This window comes from Salmo trutta, chromosome 30 (genome assembly GCF_901001165.1).
Source record: "Salmo trutta chromosome 30, fSalTru1.1, whole genome shotgun sequence".
NCBI classification, from domain to species: Eukaryota; Metazoa; Chordata; class Actinopteri; order Salmoniformes; family Salmonidae; genus Salmo; species Salmo trutta.
Window position 1 is genome coordinate 28,821,150 of NC_042986.1, and position 20,759 is coordinate 28,841,908.

Consider the following 20,759-nt stretch of genomic DNA (forward strand, 5'->3'; position numbering starts at 1 on the left):
AGTAGGAATTGTTACAGTTTCAAAGTATGTATATTTTCTAAACAGCATAAAACAATGCTTGATGCTTAATAATGTTCTTCTCCATTCACATATTTATTACTGTATCGACAGTAAACAGACCAGGCAAGAGGATTTACAAATAGCTCACATTGCTAAGAATGTACTGTGCAGCATGTCCTCATTTTACTTTTGTTTTCAGTTCTCAACCTATAGCTCATATCTCAAAGTAGCATCAATCATTCTCAAAAAAGGATATTATAAGACACTTCATGATCTTTCTCATTCACACTAGGATATGACACGATATGATCCTCACCCTGTATATTTCAACACCATAACCCAGTTCACTGTGGACCAATGGAAGACTGACACCCCAGCCGAGCCTATCGTAGGTCCATATGCGCCAAATAAACAATCAATCAACCTGACCACAAACAATCAGACAATCAACTTGACCACAACCTAGACTACAGTGCGGAACTGTAAGGTGGTGTTCTTCATCTTCTTCTTATAGTCTTCATCAAACTGTTCACTCTGGGCCACAGTGAAATGGTTCTTCCAGTCACCAACCTTTCCTAGAGAGAGAGAGAGAGAGAGAAAGAGAGAGAGAGAGAGAGAGAGAGACGTGAGCAAAGAAAAGGTGGTGGACATAGAGAGGGGAGGAGGGAAAGACTGACAGAGAGAGAGGTATAGGGGAGAAATCTACCTTTTCACATGAATGGAGAGATCTTGAAATCCATGACTGGGTCGGTGGAGTAGTTGGCCATGCTGTTCTTCTTCATAGTATCAAACTGCACTCCTCCTCTCACCCTCTCCTTCTCCTCTGCTGAAGGAGACAAACCTAGGAAGGAGCACAGCCTGTCCAGCTCTCTCCCCGTATCCTGTAGGAACACATACACACTGGATGTAGAAACAGCTAACCTCCTAGAGCAGCAGTTAGTATGGCTCTTGAGCATATGTGTGCACTGAGCTCATTAGATACATCTTAATAATACTGTAACACACACCTAGCATCAGTATTCTACTCACCTCAACCATATCCTCATAGAAGAGGTAGAGGATTTTGGAGTGAGTCTGCTTCTTCTCCCACCAGCCAGTCACATGGTCGTACCACGAACCAAACACCACTGAGGAAGTGCAGAGTAGACCAATTCATAGTGTGCATGGGGACTATTATCACTTGCTCATTCAATCACTCCTTTATTCTCTCGTTTACTCACTCTTTCCATCCATGAATCTCTGTAAGTAGTTGTTCCAGTCTCCTGGCTCTGGCTCGGCCTGGTTCATGCGGTCAAAGTGGAAATAAGACACAGCATTGTCCTTGGCATTACGGGCCACATACACTATCTGCCGAGAGAGAGAGAGAGATTGCATTTATATATAGTGGTTATATAGTGGAGAAACATAGAAGACAAGTTACAAATACTGCACCCTGCAGTTCTGCTCCCAGAAGGACTTGGGCAGCAACTGGACTGGGAGGTGAGTCTTGATGAGGCGAGGAGAGGTGGTTAAGTTGTCCAGCACCTCCACCCCTTGGACAAACAATATAATAATGCTAAATAATGTTTGATGGATATTATCACTGTTTAGCCGTTTCTGTCATGATATTGAAGACTTTAGTTACTGCTTTGAAGACATCAGCTCAATTTTCTACAGAGAAATGACAAAATGGGAGAGGTATGAATAAGTTTTCCAATGCTCTATTCTAACCTGGAGGGTAAAGAGGAATGAGCAACTCTGGAAAAAGAACTTTCTCAAAGATGGGTCTCTCACGCTCAGGGGCTGTCTGGCCAAAATACAGCAGGTCTAGAATGTAGGAGACCCATGTGGTTCCTAAGAGAGGAATACAGATAGGGGACATATATACAGTCATTCACAAACCCAAACCCAATCTTTAATGAAACATCAAGATCAGACTGAGAGAGACCTGCTTTTGGGTAGGTAGCGATGAGAATGTCATCTGGTCGGGCCTGGAAGTTCTGTACATTGTCCCAGTTGTCAGTAAAGTAGTTGGTCATAGAGACTCCATGGAAGTCAAAGAGTTTTGGTCGAGGTGGCAGCTCCATCTGTAAAAGTCGGACATGTATTCGATCAAGGATCACCACAGTATTGTTTATGCTTGGATATGAAACTTGAACAGATTTTTTTAGCCATCCGAATGGTTGTATTATTCAAACGTAGAGAGGAATAACGCTCTATTGATATGTTTGCCTACAAATGTTAAAGCTTCTCTAGTGTTCGGGAGTTATTTACTCAGAAAAATAAGAACCTAACACTAGGGACAACAACATAAGTGTAAGGCGTCTACGTGTAGCAGGTAAGGCGGAGTCAGGCGCAGGACACAGAGATGAGTAATTCACGTAACTTTACTCAAAACAACAAATATTCCGGAAGGAAAATATACCAGCTCACAAATACAGACCAACTTTCAACAAACAAACACGCACAAAACCATGGGGGAACCAGAGGGTTAAATAAGGAACATATAATTATGGGAATGGAAACCAGGTGTGCACAATAAAGACAAAACAAACGGAAAATGAAAAGTGGATCGGTGGCGGCTAGCAAACAGGTGACGTTGACCGCCGAACGCCGCCCGAACAAGGAGAGGGACCAACTTCGGCGGAAGTCATGACAATAAGACGGAAATGTCATTTTGTTAATATATTTTTGCCTAATGCTTGTGCCACTTGTTAAATCTTACTTCACAATAAGCATTCTTTACACTTGTTACATGCAATGTAATTATTATCAAAACAATGTATCAACCAATATACTTTGCATTCAGGTGATAAAGTTGTATTCACCTTTTTTTCCAAGGTTAGTGTAAATTCCCTAAATACTAATAGTGGTGCAGTTGTTTTCAACCTGGTTAAGCTGAATGCGTTGGTTGTCAATGGATACTTGCCATTTAGTGCAGGTAGGTATGAGACATAATCGATTTATAGTGTAAGCCGTGGAGCTGTGCTCCTCATGCCATGTCTCAATGATCTCTGAGTTGGTCTGGAAACCAAACACCTTCATAGGGACATCAAAGACCTCATCTGGGGTAAGATACTGTACATTCCATCCTTTGTGGTCAGTGGATACTGTGATTAGGTGAAATTCATCACCAGTCCCATGTAAATCACCTCCAATACCTGTTTGTCCAGCTTTGTGCGGCACTCATGAAGCCAACTGTTGGAGCGGCCAAGGGGGTGAGGACCTGTCACGCCGTGATCTGTTTCATCTGTATTGTGCTTGTCTCCACCCCCCAACGGGTGTCCTCATTTGTCCCCATTTTCCCCTGTGTATTTTTACCAGTGTTAACTGTTTGTCTGTTGCCAGTTTGTCTTGTCCCTACAAGTCTTACCAGCGTGTTTTCCCATTTTCGAGTCTTTCTAGTTACTGTTTTCTAGTCTTCCCAGTTCTGACCATTCCGCCTGCCCTGAGCCTGCCTGCCGTTGTGTACCTCATTGACTCTGCCCTGGACTACTGACCATTCTGCCTGCCCTGAGCCTGCCTGCCGTTGTGTACCTCATTGACTCTGCCCTGGACTACTGACCATTCTGCCTGCCCTGAGCCTGCCTGCCGTTGTGTACCTCATTGACTCTGCCCTGGATTAATGACCTGCCTGACCTCGACCTGCCCTGGCCTGTCCCCTTGTATAATACATATCATGAGAACTGTACTATCCGCCTCCTGTGTCTGCAACTGGGTCATATCCTGAGTCGTGATAGGGCCACACTCTTTGAGAAGACACAGCATAAGAAGAGTGACAATGAACAGATCCATGGCGTTAACATGTATGAGTGCTATGAGCCAGCTTGAGACAATTTATATCAAACTCAGTCTGGGCATTTGATGATAACATCTCTGGCATTTAAAGAAAGATGATTGTTTGAAAAAATGACACTGTCTCTCTCAGTAGAAATTTCCACGACACTGGGGCAAAGGTTCACCTTCCAATAGGACAACGGACCTAAGCACACTGTTTTAGCTTCGTCATTATGCGGTATTTTGTGTAGATTGATGAGGGGGAAAAAACGATTTAATCAATTATAGAATAAGGTTGTAACATAACAAAATGTGGAAAAAGTTAAGGGGTCTGAATACTTTCCAAATGCACTGTATGGCAGAACCAAATTGGAGATAGGTAGGAGCAAGTCCATGAAATGTTTTGTAGGTTAGCAGTAAAACCTTAATCAGCCCTAGCTTAAACAGGAAGCCAGCATAGAGAGGCTAGCACTGGAGTCATATGATAACATTTTGGGGTTCTATTCAAGATTCTAGCAGACATACAGTATTTAGCAATAACTGAAGTTTATGTAGTGCTTTATCCGGGTAGCCGGAGAGTATAGCGTTTCAGTAGTCTAATTTAGAAGTGACAAAAGCACGGATTAGCTTTTCTGCATCCTTTTTGGGCAAAAAGTTATAGATTTTTGCAATGTTACAAAGATGGAAAAAAGCTGCCCCTTGATAGGTTCATCAAAAGAGTGATCAGGGTTCAGATTAACGCTGAGGTCCTTCACAGTTTTGTTTGAGATGGCTGTACAACCCTCAAGATTGTCAGATCCAACAGTAGATCCCTTTGTTTCTTGGGACCTAGAAATAGCATCTCTGTTTTGTCCAAGTGTTAAAGTTAAACATTTGCTGCAATCCACTTCCTTATGTCTGAAACACAGGATTTTGGGGCTTCACTGTGATTCATATAAATGTACAGCTGTGTGTCATCCATGTAGCAGTGAAAGTTGACATTGTGTTCCCAAATGACTTCACCAAGGGGTAGAATATATAATGAAAACAATAGTGGTCCTAAAACGTAACCTTGAGGAACACCGAAACTTACAATTGATTTGTCGGAGGACAAACAATCAACAGAGACGACCTGATATCTTTCAGACAGATAATGATGATCTAAACCAGGCAATAACTTGTCCGTGTAGCCAAATTAGGGTTTCCAATCTCTCCAAAAGAACGTTGTGAACGATGGTGTCAACACACACACACACTCATCTGATGGGCTACTGAATGGAAAGTGTCCTGAGTTCTAGGAGCATGAGGACAGATGCAGGGCCTTGTTCTGACACCATTAAAAGGTAATTTACAACCTTCACGATTGCAGTCTTAGTATTTTGATTGTGTCTAAAACCAGACTGGTGCGTTTTGTATACATTATTTGTCTTCAGGAAGGCAGTGACAGCTTTTTCAAAATGTTTGAGAGGAATGGGAGATTCGATCTCGGCCGATTAGTTTTTAAAATTTTCCGGGTCAAGGTTTGGCTTATTCAGGAGAGGCTTTATTACTGCAACTTTTAGTGAGTTTGATATACATCAGAAGGATAGGGAGCCGTTTAGGATGGCCAAGCACAGGAAGTAGCTCTTTCAGACAGTTTAGTTGGAATAGGGTCCTGTCAGTAGTTGCTAGGAGTGGTGGTAGGAGTCAGGCGCAGAGAGCAGAGGTAAGGAACTTTGTGTTTATTAAATAAAACACAACATGATCGACGCCAACACAACCGGCGTGGAAAAAATGCAAATTGCCCAGAACAGGTGCATAGCATGCATAAAAGATAATAGTAGTAGATCGCCAGCACATCCAAATACAAAAACACAACCTGACGCTAAATAATCCCGCACAACACTGGGCGGGCTAACCAGGCTTAAATAACCAAAATCAATAAACCAAATGAGGGACAGGTGCAAACAATAAGACATACCAAACGAAAAGGAAAAAAGGATCAGCGGCGGCTAGTAGGTCGGTGACGACGACCGCCGAGCGCCGCCCGAGCAGGCAGGGGAGCCACCTTCGGTGGGATTCGTGACAGTACCCCCCTCCTGACGCGCGGCTCCCGCAGCGCGCCGCCACCGACCTCGAGGGCGACCCGGAGGACGAGGTGCAGGGCGATCCCCATGAAGGCGGTGGAACTCCCTCAGTAGTGGGGGGTCCAAAATGTCCCTCCTGGGTACCCAGCACCTCTCCTCCGCGCCGTACCCCTCCCAGTCGACGAGGTACTGTAGGCCCCCCCCCCCGAAGTCTGGAGTCCAGAATGGCGCGTATCCTATACGCCGGGGACCCCCAATGTCCAGCGGGGGGGGAGGAACCTCCGGCACCTCACCTTCCTGCATGGGACCAGCCACCACCGGCCTGAGGAGAGACACATGAAACGAGGGGTTAATACGGTAGTAAGATGGAAGTTGTAATCGGTAACACACCTCGTTTATCCTCCTCAGGACTTTAAACGGCCCTACACACTGCGGACCCAGCTTCCGGCAGGGCAAGCGGAGGGGCAGGTTTCTAGCCGAGAGCCAGACTCGATCCCCTGGTGCAAACACAGGGGTCTCACTGCGGTGCTGGTCAGCGCTCTTCTTTTGCCGTCCACTCGCCTTGGTGAGTGCGTCCTTGACGGCTCTCCATGTGTCCTTCGAGCGCTGCACCCAATCCTCCACCGCAGGAGCCTCGGTCTGGCTCTGGTGCCATGGAGCCAGGACCGGCTGGTAGCCCAACACGCACTGGAACGGTGACATGTTGGTAGATGAGTGCCGTAGAGAATTTTGGGCTATTTCTGCCCATGGCACGTATCTCGCCCATTCTCTGGGCCGGTCCTGGCAATACGTCCTTAGAAACCTACCCACCTCTTGGTTCACCCTCTCAACCTGCCCATTACTCTCGGGGTGGAAACCCGAGGTCAGGCTGACCGAGACCCCCAAACGTTCCATGAACGCCCTCCAAACTCTGGACGTGAACTGGGGACCCCGATCAGAAACGATGTCCTCGGGCACCCCGTAGTGCCGGAAGACATGGGTAAACAGTGCCTCCGCAGTCTGCAGAGCCGTAGGGAGACCGGGCAACGGGATGAGACGACAGGACTTCGAGAACCGATCCACAACGACCAGGATAGTGGTGTTCCCCTGAGATACGGGAAGGTCAGTGAGGAAGTCCACTGACAAGTGTGACCACGGCCGCTGTGGAACGGGGAGGGGGTGTAATTTCCCTCTAGGCAGGTGTCGAGGAGCCTTGCTCTGAGCGCACACCGAGCAGGAGGAAACATAGAACCGCACGTCTTTACCCAAGGTGGGCCACCAGTATTTCCCCCTCAGGTTCCGCACTGTCCTCTCAATCCCAGGGTGACCCGAAGAGGGGAGATTATGGGCCCATCGAATCAATCGATCACGGAGACCAAGCGTTACGTACTGAACACCTGCCGGACACTGCGATGGTGCAGGTTCCGACCGTAACGCCCGCTCGATCTCCGCGTCCAGCTCCCATACCACCGGAGCTACCAAACACGACGCCGGAAGAATGGGAGCCGGATCGATGGCCCTCTCCTCGGTGTCATATAGGCGGGACAGTGCGTCGGCCTTCGTGTTCTGTGAACCTGGCCGATAGGAGATCGTGAACCGGAAACGGGTAAAGAACATGGCCCACCTGGCCTGACGCGGATTCAGTCTCCTAGCTGCCCGGATGTACTCGAGATTACGGTGGTCAGTCCAGATGAGGAAAGGGTGCCTAGCCCCCTCAAGCCAATGTCTCCACACCTTCAGAGCCTTGACCACAGCTAACAACTCCCTGTCCCCCACGTCATAGTTCTGCTCCGCCGGCCCCAGCTTCCTAGAAAAGAAAGCGCACGGGCGGAGTTTGGGTGGCGTGCCCGAGCGCTGTGATAGCACGGCCCCCACCCCAGTCTCGGACGCGTCCACCTCCACTATGAATGCCAAAGAGGGATCCGGATGAGCCAGCACTGGAGCAACGGTAAACAGCTCCTTCAAGCGACTGAACGCTCTGTTCGCCTCTGTTGACCAGCGCAAGCGCGCCGGACCCCCCTTCAGCAGTGAGGTAATGGGAGCCGCAACTTGACCAAAGCCCCGGATAAACCTCCGGTAGTAATTGGCAAACCCTAAAAACCGCTGCACCTCCTTTACCGTGGTCGGAGTCGGCCAATTACGCACGGCTTTAACGCGGTCATCCTCCATCACCACCCCCGAGGTGGAAATGCGATACCCCAGGAAGGAAACGGCTCGTTTGAAAAACTCACATTTCTCAGCCTTGACGTACAGGTCATTCTCCAGCAGTCGTCCAAGCACCTTGCGCACCAGGGAGACATGCGCGGCGCGGGTGGCGGAATAAATCAGGATGTCGTCAATATACACCACCACCCCCTGCCCGTGCAGGTCCCTGAGAATCTCGTCAACAAAGGATTGAAAGACGGCTGGAGCATTCTTTAACCCGTACGGCATGACGAGGTACTCATAGTGGCCCGATGTGGTACTGAATGCGGTTTTCCACTCGTCTCCTCCCCGGATACGCACCAGATTGTAAGCGCTCCTGAGGTCCAGTTTCGTGAAAAACCGCGCGCCGTGAAATGATTCCACCGCCGTAGCGATGAGAGGTAGTGGGTAACTGAACCCTACTGTGATGGAATTTAGACCTCTATAATCAATGCACGGGCGCAAACCTCCATCCTTTTTCTTCACGAAAAAGAAACTCGAGGAGACGGGTGACATGGAGGGCCGTATATACCCCTGTCTCAGAGATTCCGTGACATATGTCTCCATAGCCAACGTCTCCTCTTGTGACAATGGGTACACATGACTCCTGGGAAGTGCAGCGTTTACCTGGAGATTTATCACGCAATCCCCTCGTCGATGAGGTGGTAATCGGGTCGCCCTCTTTTTACAGAAGGCGATAGCCAAATCGGCATATTCTGAGGGAATGCGCACTGTGGAAACCTGGTCTGGACTCTCCACCGTCGTCGCACCGATGGAAACTCCCTTACACCTGCCTGAGCACTCCTCTGACCACCCTCTGAGAACCCCCTGTCTCCACGAAATATTGGGATTGTGATTGGCCAGCCAGGGAATCCCCAGCACCACTGGAAACGCAGGAGAATCAATGAGGAAGAGACTAATCCGTTCCCCATGATCCCCCTGCGTTACCATGTCCAGTGGCACCGTGGCCTCCCTGACCAGTCCTGACCCTAATGGTCGGCTATCTAAGGAGTGCACGGGGAAAGGTTGGTCCAACGATACCAGGGGAATCCCTAGCCTTAATGCGAGCCCACGATCCATAAAGTTTCCAGCTGCGCCTGAATCGACTAGCGCCTTATGCTGGAAAGAGGGAGAAAACAAGGGGAAAGTTACTAAAACGAACATGTGACCAACAGGGGGCTCTGGGTGAGGTTGGTGCTTACTCACCTGAGATGGACGAGGAGTGCTCCGCCTGCCATCCCGATTCCCAGAGGAGCTCCCCCAGCACCGGTCGGTAGTGTGTCCTCTCCGACCACACTGGGGACAAGGGGAGCCTCCTCCTCCGGTTCCCCTGGACGCGGCCCCCCCTAGCTCCATAGGAATGGGAGCTGGAGGACCTGGAGGTGGAACCAACAGGACCCCGTCTGGACGCCCGCGCGCAGCCAGCAGATTGTCAAGACGAATGGACATGTCGATCAGTTCATCCAGTGACAGGGTAGTGTCCCGACAGGCTAGCTCACGGCGGACGTCCTCCCGGAGGCTACACCTATAGTGGTCCATCAGGGCCCTGTCGTTCCACCCCGCTCCAGCAGCCAAGGTCCGGAACTCCAGAGCAAAGTCCTGTGCGCTCCTCGTCTCCTGACGCAGGTGGAACAGCCGTTCACCCGCCGCCCGGCCTTCAGCTGGGTGGTCGAACACGGCCCGGAAACGGCGGGTGAACTCGGGGTAATGATCCCTTGCCGAGTCTGGACCATACCACACTGCGTTGGCCCACTCCAGGGCACGTCCCGTTAAGCAGGAGACGAGGACGCTTACGCTCTCCTCTCCCGAGGGAGTTGGATGAACGGTAGCCAGGTACAAATCCAACTGTAGCAGGAACCCCTGGCACCCAGCCGCCGCTCCATCGTACTCCCTGGGGAGAGCCAGGCGTAGGGCTCCGGGTCCGGACGTCGGTGGAGGGGTAGATGGTGGAGGGGGATTTGGGGCTGGGGATGCGGTAGGGAGGCCACTCCTCTCCCATCGGTCCATCCTTTCCATCATCTGCTCCATCGCTGAGCCGATTCGGTGGAGGATGGTGGTATGGTGAAGGACCCGTTCCTCCATCGATGGGAGAGGAGGGGAGGCTGCTCCTGCTGACTCCATAGTTGGTGCGGGATTCTGTCAGTAGTTGCTAGGAGTGGTGGTAGGAGTCAGGCGCAGAGAGCAGAGGTAAGGAACTTTGTGTTTATTAAATAAAACACAACACGATCGACGCCAACACAACCGGCGTGGAAAAAATGCAAATTGCCCAGAACAGGTGCATAGCATGCATAAAAGATAATAGTAGTAGATCGCCAGCACATCCAAATACAAAAACACAACCTGACGCTAAATAATCCCGCACAACACTGGGCGGGCTAACCAGGCTTAAATAACCAAAATCAATAAACCAAATGAGGGACAGGTGCAAACAATAAGACATACCAAACGAAAAGGAAAAAAGGATCAGCGGCGGCTAGTAGGTCGGTGACGACGACCGCCGAGCGCCGCCCGAGCAGGCAGGGGAGCCACCTTCGGTGGGATTCGTGACAGGTCCAGTACGCAGCTGGAAGGTTTAGAGGCCATTACGATTTTCGTGAATGTGTTGAGAGATACAGGATAAAAAAAAAACTTGATTGTGTTCATTGATCCTAGTTCCTGGAAGTTCTATGCAGACTCAGGACAACTGTGTTTTGGAGAAATACGCAGATTCAAAGAGGAGTCCATAATTTGATTTATAATGATCATGAACTTCAGACTAGAGGTTGTGGTCAAGTTAATTGACTGTTTATGGCGCATTTGGACCTACCATAGAGACTGCCATATAACTGGGTTATGGTGCTGAAATATACAGGGTACGGATCCTATCTTATCAGTTTGAATGAGAAAGATCATTAAGTGTTTTATAATATATTTTTTAAAGAACTTTTGTTGTTCATTTCAGATATGAGCTACAGGCTGAAATAAGATCTGGACTAAAAACAAAAGTCAAAATATTTACCCTCGGTACCCACAGTACCTGTTATGAATGTGAGGTATTTGTGAATTCTCTTAGTCTGATTTTCCGTGTCTGAGAAAAAACTGTGTGAATCCATACTGCATGCAATGTGTGATTGGAGAAAACATTATTACCAAACATACGTTTTATGCATATCCTACTTTGTATGGATATTGTATGTAACAATTATTACTCTTATATTGTATGTAACAATTATTACTCTTATATTGTATGTAACAATTATTACTCTTATATTGTATGTAACAATTATTACTCTTATATTGTATGCCCTCCCCAAAATTATACTTTGACGGTCATGTACTTGTTTTAAAATACATATGAAATCTCTGTATGTCCAAAAGCAGTAAGTGAGCCAGGTATTTGCAAACGCATGCAAGCACGCACGCACACACACACACACACACACACACACACACACACACACACACACACACACACACACACACACACACACACACACACACACACACACACACAGTCTTGTACAGCTAACTTTGTGGGGACACTAACCTTAACCCTAACCTTAACCCAAAAACCAAACCTTAACCCCTCAACTCTGGAGTAGAGCCATAACAAACCCAACCCTGAAAAGCAAAAGAGTGAAGAGAGAATGGGGGAGGTGACAAGAAAGAAGGAGCACAGAGAATAAAAGAGTCATAAATTCTTGATCACCTGTACTCCACACACAGAGACGCGTACAAAGCTCTCCCTCGCCCTCCATTTGTTAAATCCGACCACAACTCTATCCTCCTGATTCCTTCTTACAAGCAAAAATTAAAGCAGGAAGCACCAGTGACTCGGTCTATAAAAAGTGGTCAGATGAAGCAGATGCTAAACTACAGGACTGTTTATCTATCACAGACTGGAAGATGTTCCGGGATTCTTACGATGGCATTGAGGAGTACACCACATCAGTCACTGGCTTTATCAATAAGTGCATCGAGGACGTCGTTCCCACAGTGACTTTACGTACATACCCCAACCAGAAGCCATGGATTACAGGCAACATCCGCACTGAGCTAAAGGGTAGAGTTGCCGCTTTCAAGGTGCGGGACTCTAACCCGGAAGCTTACAAGAAATCCTGCTATGAACTGCGACGAACCATCAAACAGGCAAAGCGTCAATACAGGGCTAAGATTGAATCATACTACACCGGCTCCAACGCTTGTCTTATGTGGCAGGGCTTGCGAACTATTACAGACTACAAAGGGAAGCACAGCTGCAAGCTGCCCAGTGACACGAGCCTACCAGACGAGCTAAATCACTTCTATGCTCACTTCGAGGCAAGCAACACTGAGGCATGCATGATAGCATCAGCTGTTCCGGACGACTGTGTGATCAACATACACAAGGCTGCATGGCCAGACAGATTACCAGGACGTGTGCTCCGAGCATATGCTGACCAACTGACAGGTGTCTTCACTGACATTTACAACATGTCCCTGATTGAGTCTGTAATACCAACATGTTTCAAGCAGACCACCATAGTCCCTGTGCCCAAGAACACAAGGGCAACCTGCCTAAATGACTACCGACCTGTAGCACTCATGTCCGTAGCCATGAAGTGCTTTGAAAGGTTGGTAATGGCTCACATCAACACCATTATCCCAGAAACCCTAGACCCACTCCAATTTGCATACCGCCCAAACAGGTCCACAGATGATGCAATCTCTATTGCACTCCACACCGCCCTTTCCCACCTGGACAAAAGGAAGACTTATGTGAGAATGCTATTCATTGAATACAGCTCAGCGTTCAACACCATAGTACCCTCAAAGCTCAATCCTAAGCTAAGGATCCTGGGACTAAACACCTCCCTCTGCCACTGGATCCTGGACATCCTGACGGGCCGCCCCCAGGTGGTAAGGGTAGGTAACAACACATCCGCCACGCTGATCATCAACACTGGAGCTCCCCAGGGGTGCATGCTCAGCCCCCTCCTGTACTCCGTGTTCACCCATGACTGCATGGCCAGGCACGACTCCAACACCATCATTAAGTTTGCAGACAACATAACAGTGATAGGCCTGATCACCGACAATGACGAGACAGCCTGTAGGGAGGAGGTGCTAGAATAACAACCTATCCCTCAACGTGATCAAGACAAGGAGATGATTATGGACTACAGGAAAAGGGGGACCGAGCATGCCCCCATTCTCATCGATGGGGCTGTAGTGGAGCAGGTTGAGAGCTTTAAGTTCATTGGTGTCCACATCAACAACAAACTAGAATGGTCTAAACATACCAAGACAGTTGTGAAGAGGGCATGACAAAGCCTATTCCCCCTCAGGAAACTAAAAATATTTGTCATGGATCCTGAGATCCTCAAAAGGTTCTACAGCTGCAACATCGAGAGCATCCTGACTGGTTGCATCACTGCCTGGTACGGCAATTGCTCGGCCACTGATCACAAGGCACTACAGAGGGTAGTGCGTACGGCCCAGTACATCACTGGGGCTAAGCTGCCTGCCATCCAGGACCTCTACACCAGGCGGTGTCAGAGGGAGGCCCTAAAAATTGTCAAAGACCCCAGCCACCCCAGTCATAGACTGTTCTCTCTACTACCGCATGGCAAACGGTACCGGAGTGCCAAGTCTAGGACAAAACGGCTTCTCAACAGTTTTTACCCCCAAGCCATAAGACTCCTGAGCAGGTAATCAAATGGCTACCCGGACTATTTGCATTGTGTGCCCCCCCCCCAACCCCTCTTTTTACGCTGCTGCTACTCTCTGTTTATCATATATGCATAGTCATTTTAACTTTACATTCATGTACATACTACCTCAATTGGCCCGACCAACCAGTGCTCCCGCACATTGGCTAACCGGGCTAACTGCATTGTGTCCCGCCACCCACCACCCGCCAACCCCTCTCTTATGCTACTGCGACTCTCTGTTCATCATATATGCATAGTCACTTAAACCATATCTACATGTACATACTACCTCAATTAGCCTGACTAACCGGTGTCTGTATATAGCCTTGCTGCTGTTATTTTCAAATGTCTTTTTACTGTTGTTTTATTTCTTTACCTACCTATTGTTCACCTAATACCTTTTTTTGCACTATTGGTTAGAGCCTGTAAGTAAGCATTTCACTGTAAGGTCTACACCTGTTGTATTCGGCGCACGTGACAAATAAACTTTGATTTGATTTGCTGAAATGTGAATTTGTCTCCCAGTGTCTGTTGGAAAGCAGTCTGAACCAAGTTAGCTCTAGGATTTTACCTGTGCTTAGCTCTATTCTTTTTATTTAAAAACTAAGCTCCCTAGGCCTTGTCGATGACATTTATACACATATCATGATGCAGCCACCACCATGCTTGAAAATTGGAAGAGTGGAATTCCCACAAACATAACGCTTTGTATTCTGGACATAAAGTTTATTTTTTTGGCACATTTTTTACAGTTTCTTTATAGTGCCTTATTGCAAACAGGATGCATGTTTTGGAATATTTTTATTCTGTACAGGCTTCCTTCTTTTCAGTCTGTCATTGATGTGAATATTGTGACGTAACTACAATGTTGTTGATCCTCTCCGGCAACTGAGTTAGGAAGGACACCTGTATGTTTGTAGTGACTGGTTGTATTGATACACCATCCAAAGTGTAATTAATAACTGCACCCTGCTCAAAGGCCTATTCAATGTCTGTTTGTTTTTTACCCATTCAATAATATGAGCCCTTCTTTGCAAACCATTGAAAAACCTCCCTGTTCTTTGTGGTTGAATCTGTGCTTTAAATTCACTGCTCGACTGAGCGACCTTACAGATAATTATATGTGTGGGGTACAGAGATGAGATAGTAATTTAAAAATCATGTTGAACACTATTATTGCACAAAGAGTTAGTCCATGAAACTGATTATGTGACTTGTCAAGCACAACTTATTTAGGCTTGCCGTAACAAAATGGTTGAATACTTCTTGACCCAAGACATTTAATCTTTGTAAACATTTCTAAAAACATAATTCCACTGTGACATAATGGGGTATTGTGTATAGATCAGTGACAAAACACTATATTTAATCAATTTTAAATTCAGACTGGAACATGACAAAATGTGGAAAAAGTCAAGGGGTGTGAATACAGTATTTACCCATCCTAGTTGTAAATGAATAAACACATATATTAGGCAAAGAAAATCACTGAATAAATGCCTTATAGATTACCATTGGTTTATATAATTCCTTATAACTGTCACGTCCTGACCAGTATAAGGGGTTATTTGTTATTGTAGTTTGGTCAGGGTGTGGCAGGGGTGTGTTTGTTTTGTGTTATCGGGGTTTTTGGGTATGGTTCTATGTTTTTGTATTTCTATGTTTTTTCTATGTTGTGTATTTCTTTGTGTTGGCCTGGTATGGCTCTCAATCAGGAACAGCTGTACATTGTTGTTGCTGATTGGGAGCCATACTTAGGTAGCCCTTTTTTCACCTGTCTTTTGTGGGAAGTTGTTTTTGCACTGCTGTATTTTAGCCTGTCGTTGGTTTTTTGTTTTCTTGTTTTTGTGTAGTGTTCTAAATAAAGTAAAGTTCTAAATAAAGTAAAGTTCTAAATAAAGTAAATATGAGCATTCACATACCCGCTGCATTTTGGTCTACTCACTACAACGCCCGTGACAATAACAGCCTAACTACATATTTCAAATTAGTGCATTTCAAGTTTTCCCCCTGCCCAATTTAGAAACAGTGCCTTTAAAAAGTATTAACAGTAACACTTAATTTTAAGCGTCTGTAATAAACCATTTACAAGGCATTTATAAATTGTGTTCACCGTTTATGAATCATTATTCCCACATTAATACACCATTTACTAATCATTGATAAAGTATTTTTGCACTCCCTAAAGTGAGTGCTATTTATACTTAAATGTTTTGAGTGTCCAGTGTAATTACTCACAAAAATATGGGCATGCCATTGGCAGACATTCCTGCTGTACCTGGTAAAAGACCCAACACGCAACACAGGATGTTTAAGGAAATATATATACATGTGTGAATAACTAGCTTTACAAATGTTGGAGTAGTGACTAATAAATGGTGAGCAAACGGTTTGTAAATGCCTTATAAATGCCTTATAAATGGTTTATTATGGACCCTTAAAATAAAATGTTACCATACCAGTAAATAAACTGGCCGTACCTGTGTCTATATGTCTCAATATTATTTATGGGTAATAGCAATTAACCCTTAGGATGTGTTTGTTCATTCAGAACTAAGATGCTGCTGGGCCCAGCCAAGGCAGTGTGGTCCCCTGGTCTTCTGGTACCAGTGCTGTGGGAAATTATGCTAGGCTGAAGCAGAGACAGCTCAGAGGTGAGTGCAGTGGGGGTAGGAAGAAAACAGAGGGACATGTTGGCGTGATGTGGGCTGGTGTAGCTGAAATGCCAGGGCTAACTTTTTGTCCTAGTCCGCACCTGACTGCATTTTTGGAGCAAACAACACAAACATCCCCACAATTGTCATTCACTGATGCAGGTCCTCCTAACTCAACCCCAAAATGAAATGGAGGCAGAAGTAGCACATGATCACTGATACAGGGTCAGAAATTCTTCACCCACCCTAATGGTTAAGGTTAAAATTGGAGGTAGCAGGTAGGTCCCGGACCTGTGTTTATAAGGAGGATTTCTACAGTACTTCGAGGTGAAAGTGAGGGAGGCAAGAAGCGGGGACCCAGGTCGTGTTCAGTAGGACACACGTTTGGAAGGCTTTTGAAACAGAAAAACATAGAGTAGAGTTTCCTATTGGAGGTGTTCAGGTAATAGCTCCCCATTGCAGTCCGTTTCAAAACATCTCCCATTTTTGACTATTTTACTCAACCCGAGAACTCGAAGGTTTCATGCCACAATGACTACCACCCTGTACCACTCACATCTCTAATCATGAAGTGCTTTGAAAGCCTGGTTATGGCACACATCAACTCCATCATCCCAGACCCACTTCAATTTGCATCCCGCACAACAGATTTATAGACGATGCAATCTCATTTGCACTCTACACTGCCCTCACCCACCTAGATAAGAGGAATACCTATCTGACAATGCTATTCATTGACTACAGCTCAGTGTTCAACACCGTTGTCCCCGCCAAGCTCGTCACCAAGCTTAGGACCTTGGGAGTGAACACCGCCCTCTGCAAATGTATCCTGGACTTCCTGACAGGCTAACTCCAGGTGGTGAGGGTAGACAACATCACCTCCATCACGCTGACTCTCAACACGGGGGCCCCACAGGGGTGTGTGCTTAGTCCCTTGGCTTGGAATGGCAACAGCAATGCCCTGGATTGCATGGCGCTACAGAAGGTGGTGTGGACAGCCCATTACATCATTGGGGCTGAAATCCCTGCCATTCCGGACATCTATATCAGGTGGTGTGAAAGGAAGGCCCGGGAAAATCGTTAAAGACTCCAACCACCAAAGCCATAGACTGTTCACTCTCCTTCCGCAAGTCTGACACCAACAGGCTTCTGAACAGCCTCTATCCCCAAGCCATAGGACTGCTAAATAGCTAACTAAATAGCTAACAAAATTGATTCTCAGACTATCTGAGTTGACCCTTGCACAGTGCCTTCGGGAAGTATTCAGAACCCTTGACCTTTTCCACATTTTGTTAGGTTACAGCCTTATTCTAAAATGTATTAAATTGTATTTTCCCCTCATCAATCTACACACAATACCCCATAATGATAAAGCAAAACCAGTTTTTTTCACATTTTATCAAATGTATTACATATAAAAAACTGAAATATCACATTTACTTTTAAGTATTCAGACCCTTTACTCAGTACTGTGTTGAAGCACCTTTGGCAGCAATTACAGCCTCGAGTCTTCTTGGCTATCAAATCAAATCAAATCAGTCACATGCGCCGAATACAACAGGTAGACCTTACAGTGAAATGCTTACTTACGAGCCCCTAACCAACAGTGCAGTTTCAAAAATATGGATAAGAATAAGAGATAAAAGTAACAAGTAATTAAAGAGCAGCAGTAAAAAATAACAATATATACAGGAGGGTGCTGATACAGAGTCAATGTGCGGGGGCAATGTTTAGTTGAGGTAGTATGTACATGTAGGTAGAGTTAATTAAAGTGACTATGCATAGATGAGAACAGAGAGTGGCAGTGTTGTGGAGAGGGGAGAGGGGGGGGGGCAATGCGAATAGTCCGGGTAGCCAATTGACTAGATGTTCAGGAGTCTTATGGCTTGAGGGTAGAAGCTGTTTAGAAGCCTCTTGGAACTAGACTTGGCGCTCCGGTACCGCTTGCCGTGTGGTAGCAGAGAGAACAGTCTATGACTAGGGTGGCTGGAGTCTTTTGACAATTTTTAGGGCCTTCCTCTGACACCGCCTGGTATAGAGGTCCTGGATGGCAGGAAGCTTGGCCCCAGTGACGTACTGGGCCGTTCGCACGACGCTCTGTAGTGCCTTGCAGTCGGAGGCCGAGCAGTTACCATACCAGGCAGTGATGCAACCAGTCAGGATGCTCTCAATGGTGCAGCTGTAGAACCTTTTGAGGATCTGAGGACCCATGCCAAATCTTTTCAGTCTCCTGAGTGGGAATAGGTTTTGTCGTGCCCGCTTCACGACTGTCATGGTGTGCTTGGACCATGTTAGTTTGTTGGTGATGTGGACACCAAGGAACTTGAAGCTCTAAACCTGCTCCACTGCAGCCCCGTCGATGACAATGGGGGCGTGCTCGGTCCTCTTTTTCCCGTAGTCCACAATCATCTCCTTTGTCTTGATCACGTTGAGTGAGAGGTTGTTGTCCTGGCAGCACATGGCCAGGTCTCTGACCTCCTCCCTATAGGCTGTCTCGTTGTTGTTGGTGATCAGGCCTACCACTGTTGAGTCATCGGCGTGCCGGATGTGTTGTTACCTACCCTTACCACCTGGGGGCAGCCCATCAGGAAGTCCAGGATCCAGGTGCAGAGGGAGGTGTTTAGTCCCAGGGTCCTTAGCTTAATGATGAGCTTTGAGGGCATTATGGTGTTGAACGCTGAGCTGTAGTCAATGAATGGCATTTTCACATAGGTGTTCCTTTTGTCCAGGTGGGAAAGGGCGGTGTGGAGTGCAATAATGGCTGCATCATCTGTGGATCTGTTGGTGCGGTATTCAAATTGGAGTGGGTCTAGGGTTTCTGGGATGATGGTGTTGATGTGAGCCATGGCCAGCCTTTCAAAGCACTTCATGGCTACAGACGTGAGTGCTACGAGTCTGAAGTCATTTAGGCAGGTTACCTTAGTGTTCTTGGGCACAGGCACTATGGTGGTCTACTTAAAACGTGTTGGTATTACAGACTCAGACAGGGAGAGGTTGAAAATGTCAGTGAAGACAGTAATTAACCTGAAAGCGTTGCTGTATCTAAGTTAATGTGGAAAAGTTTAACTTTGTCTCATTGGTTGGAACAAATCAGTTTGTGTATTATCCCAATAAACGACCCAGAAAAGTAGGATGGCAATTTAACTTATTTATTAAATTGAACGAGACAATGATATCCAATCAGTTGAGATTGGTTGGATACCATACAGTGTAACCTGAATTATTTAAAAACAATTACTGGTGATTCTTCACAACCAGAGGTCACTGATAGCACAAGCTGAAATCATACGGGATTCCCGCCCGGCTTGGCATTTCACTTTGAACAAAGGAGAAAACAAAAATGTCTGCTCCCCCTTTTTGTTAGCTTAGCACTTGGTGCAATGCTTGGATGGCGTGCAAGATGGCGGTCAGTGCAGATAATTTATTTGGTAGCTGAAGGAATTATTGGATTTCCTTACCCAATTATGACCATTGGATTATTTCTATTGTCATAAAACCCTGTATGAAAATGGTTTAGTTTATTTACCAAAGTAATTGATTACTTTCTGCAAGTTATTCACCTCTAAAACAAAGTTTGCGACAACACTAGATAGCCTGATAAGTTAGCTAGCTCAAAAACTAGCTTGTCGAACGTACATGGAAACTGCCACGACCAGAACCAAAAGGAAAGAAATGGAGAGATCGTCAGATGGACAATTAACCACAAAAGATAATTGTCCATCTTTTGGGTACTCCTCTTCAGAATGTAACTGTGGGGGGAAATACTGCAATGGGTGATGAAAATGCGGGTGAGCACGGACAACAATGCTCACATCTTGCGCCCCTCCAGTCCCCAGCTCAGGTCTTTACCTTACGACCCCGGCACTCCAGTCAAGCCCCAGGGGAAAAACATGAGAGGCCAAGAGGGTATGTCACTTCTTGAGATGCAAAACAATATTGTAATTCTTTTGACAGCAAAGATAGATGAAAGGGCAAATGGCTTAGAGGTCATGGTTAGGGAGAATATGATGAAAATTGAGGCCATCAAAAATCTGTTGACTTTATCTTTGGAGAAGTGAAAACCCTCAAAAGTGACATGAAGAAAGTGGAAGTTATCTGCCAGGAAAATGAAAAGAAGGTGGCTGAACTCGAGCAAAAGGTGAATGAGACGGAGAGATACCAGCGCAGGTGGAACCTGAGGCTCCATGGAATTCCAGAGCAGGCGGGTGAGGACATCAAATGCAGAGTTGTTGACATCTGTGGAGCTGTCATTCCCGAATCAAAAGCCAAACTTCAGGAAAATGTAGACATCATCCATCGTTTGGGAAGACTTAAGGATCAAGACAAGAGACGGAGGACAACCATCATCCGGTTCACCAACAGATCTACACGGGATCTTCTTTGGAGGCGAGCAAAGAATTGTGAATTCCTCAAACAGAAATTGAGGTTCACGGAGGATCTGACCTCAGCATACAAAGTGACAATAGAGA

The 20,759-nt window shown here is 46.5% G+C and overlaps 2 protein-coding genes across 2 annotated transcripts in view; one reads left to right on the plus strand and one right to left on the minus strand.

Moving 5' to 3' along the window:
* Nucleotides 1–20,759, plus strand: part of LOC115168441 (cytosolic sulfotransferase 2) — a 70,701-nt gene that overhangs the window by 8,771 nt on the left and 41,171 nt on the right. The window lies entirely within an intron of this gene.
* Nucleotides 70–2,128, minus strand: LOC115168442 (cytosolic sulfotransferase 2-like). The gene is made up of 7 exons (XM_029723726.1): nucleotides 1,928–2,128; nucleotides 1,711–1,833; nucleotides 1,432–1,532; nucleotides 1,221–1,347; nucleotides 1,030–1,127; nucleotides 707–881; nucleotides 70–575 (listed from the first exon to the last, which is right to left on the minus strand). Exons 1-6 carry the CDS (start codon nucleotides 2,064–2,066, stop codon nucleotides 711–713), a joined length of 759 nt encoding a protein of 252 aa, XP_029579586.1. The 5' UTR covers nucleotides 2,067–2,128; the 3' UTR covers nucleotides 70–575; nucleotides 707–710.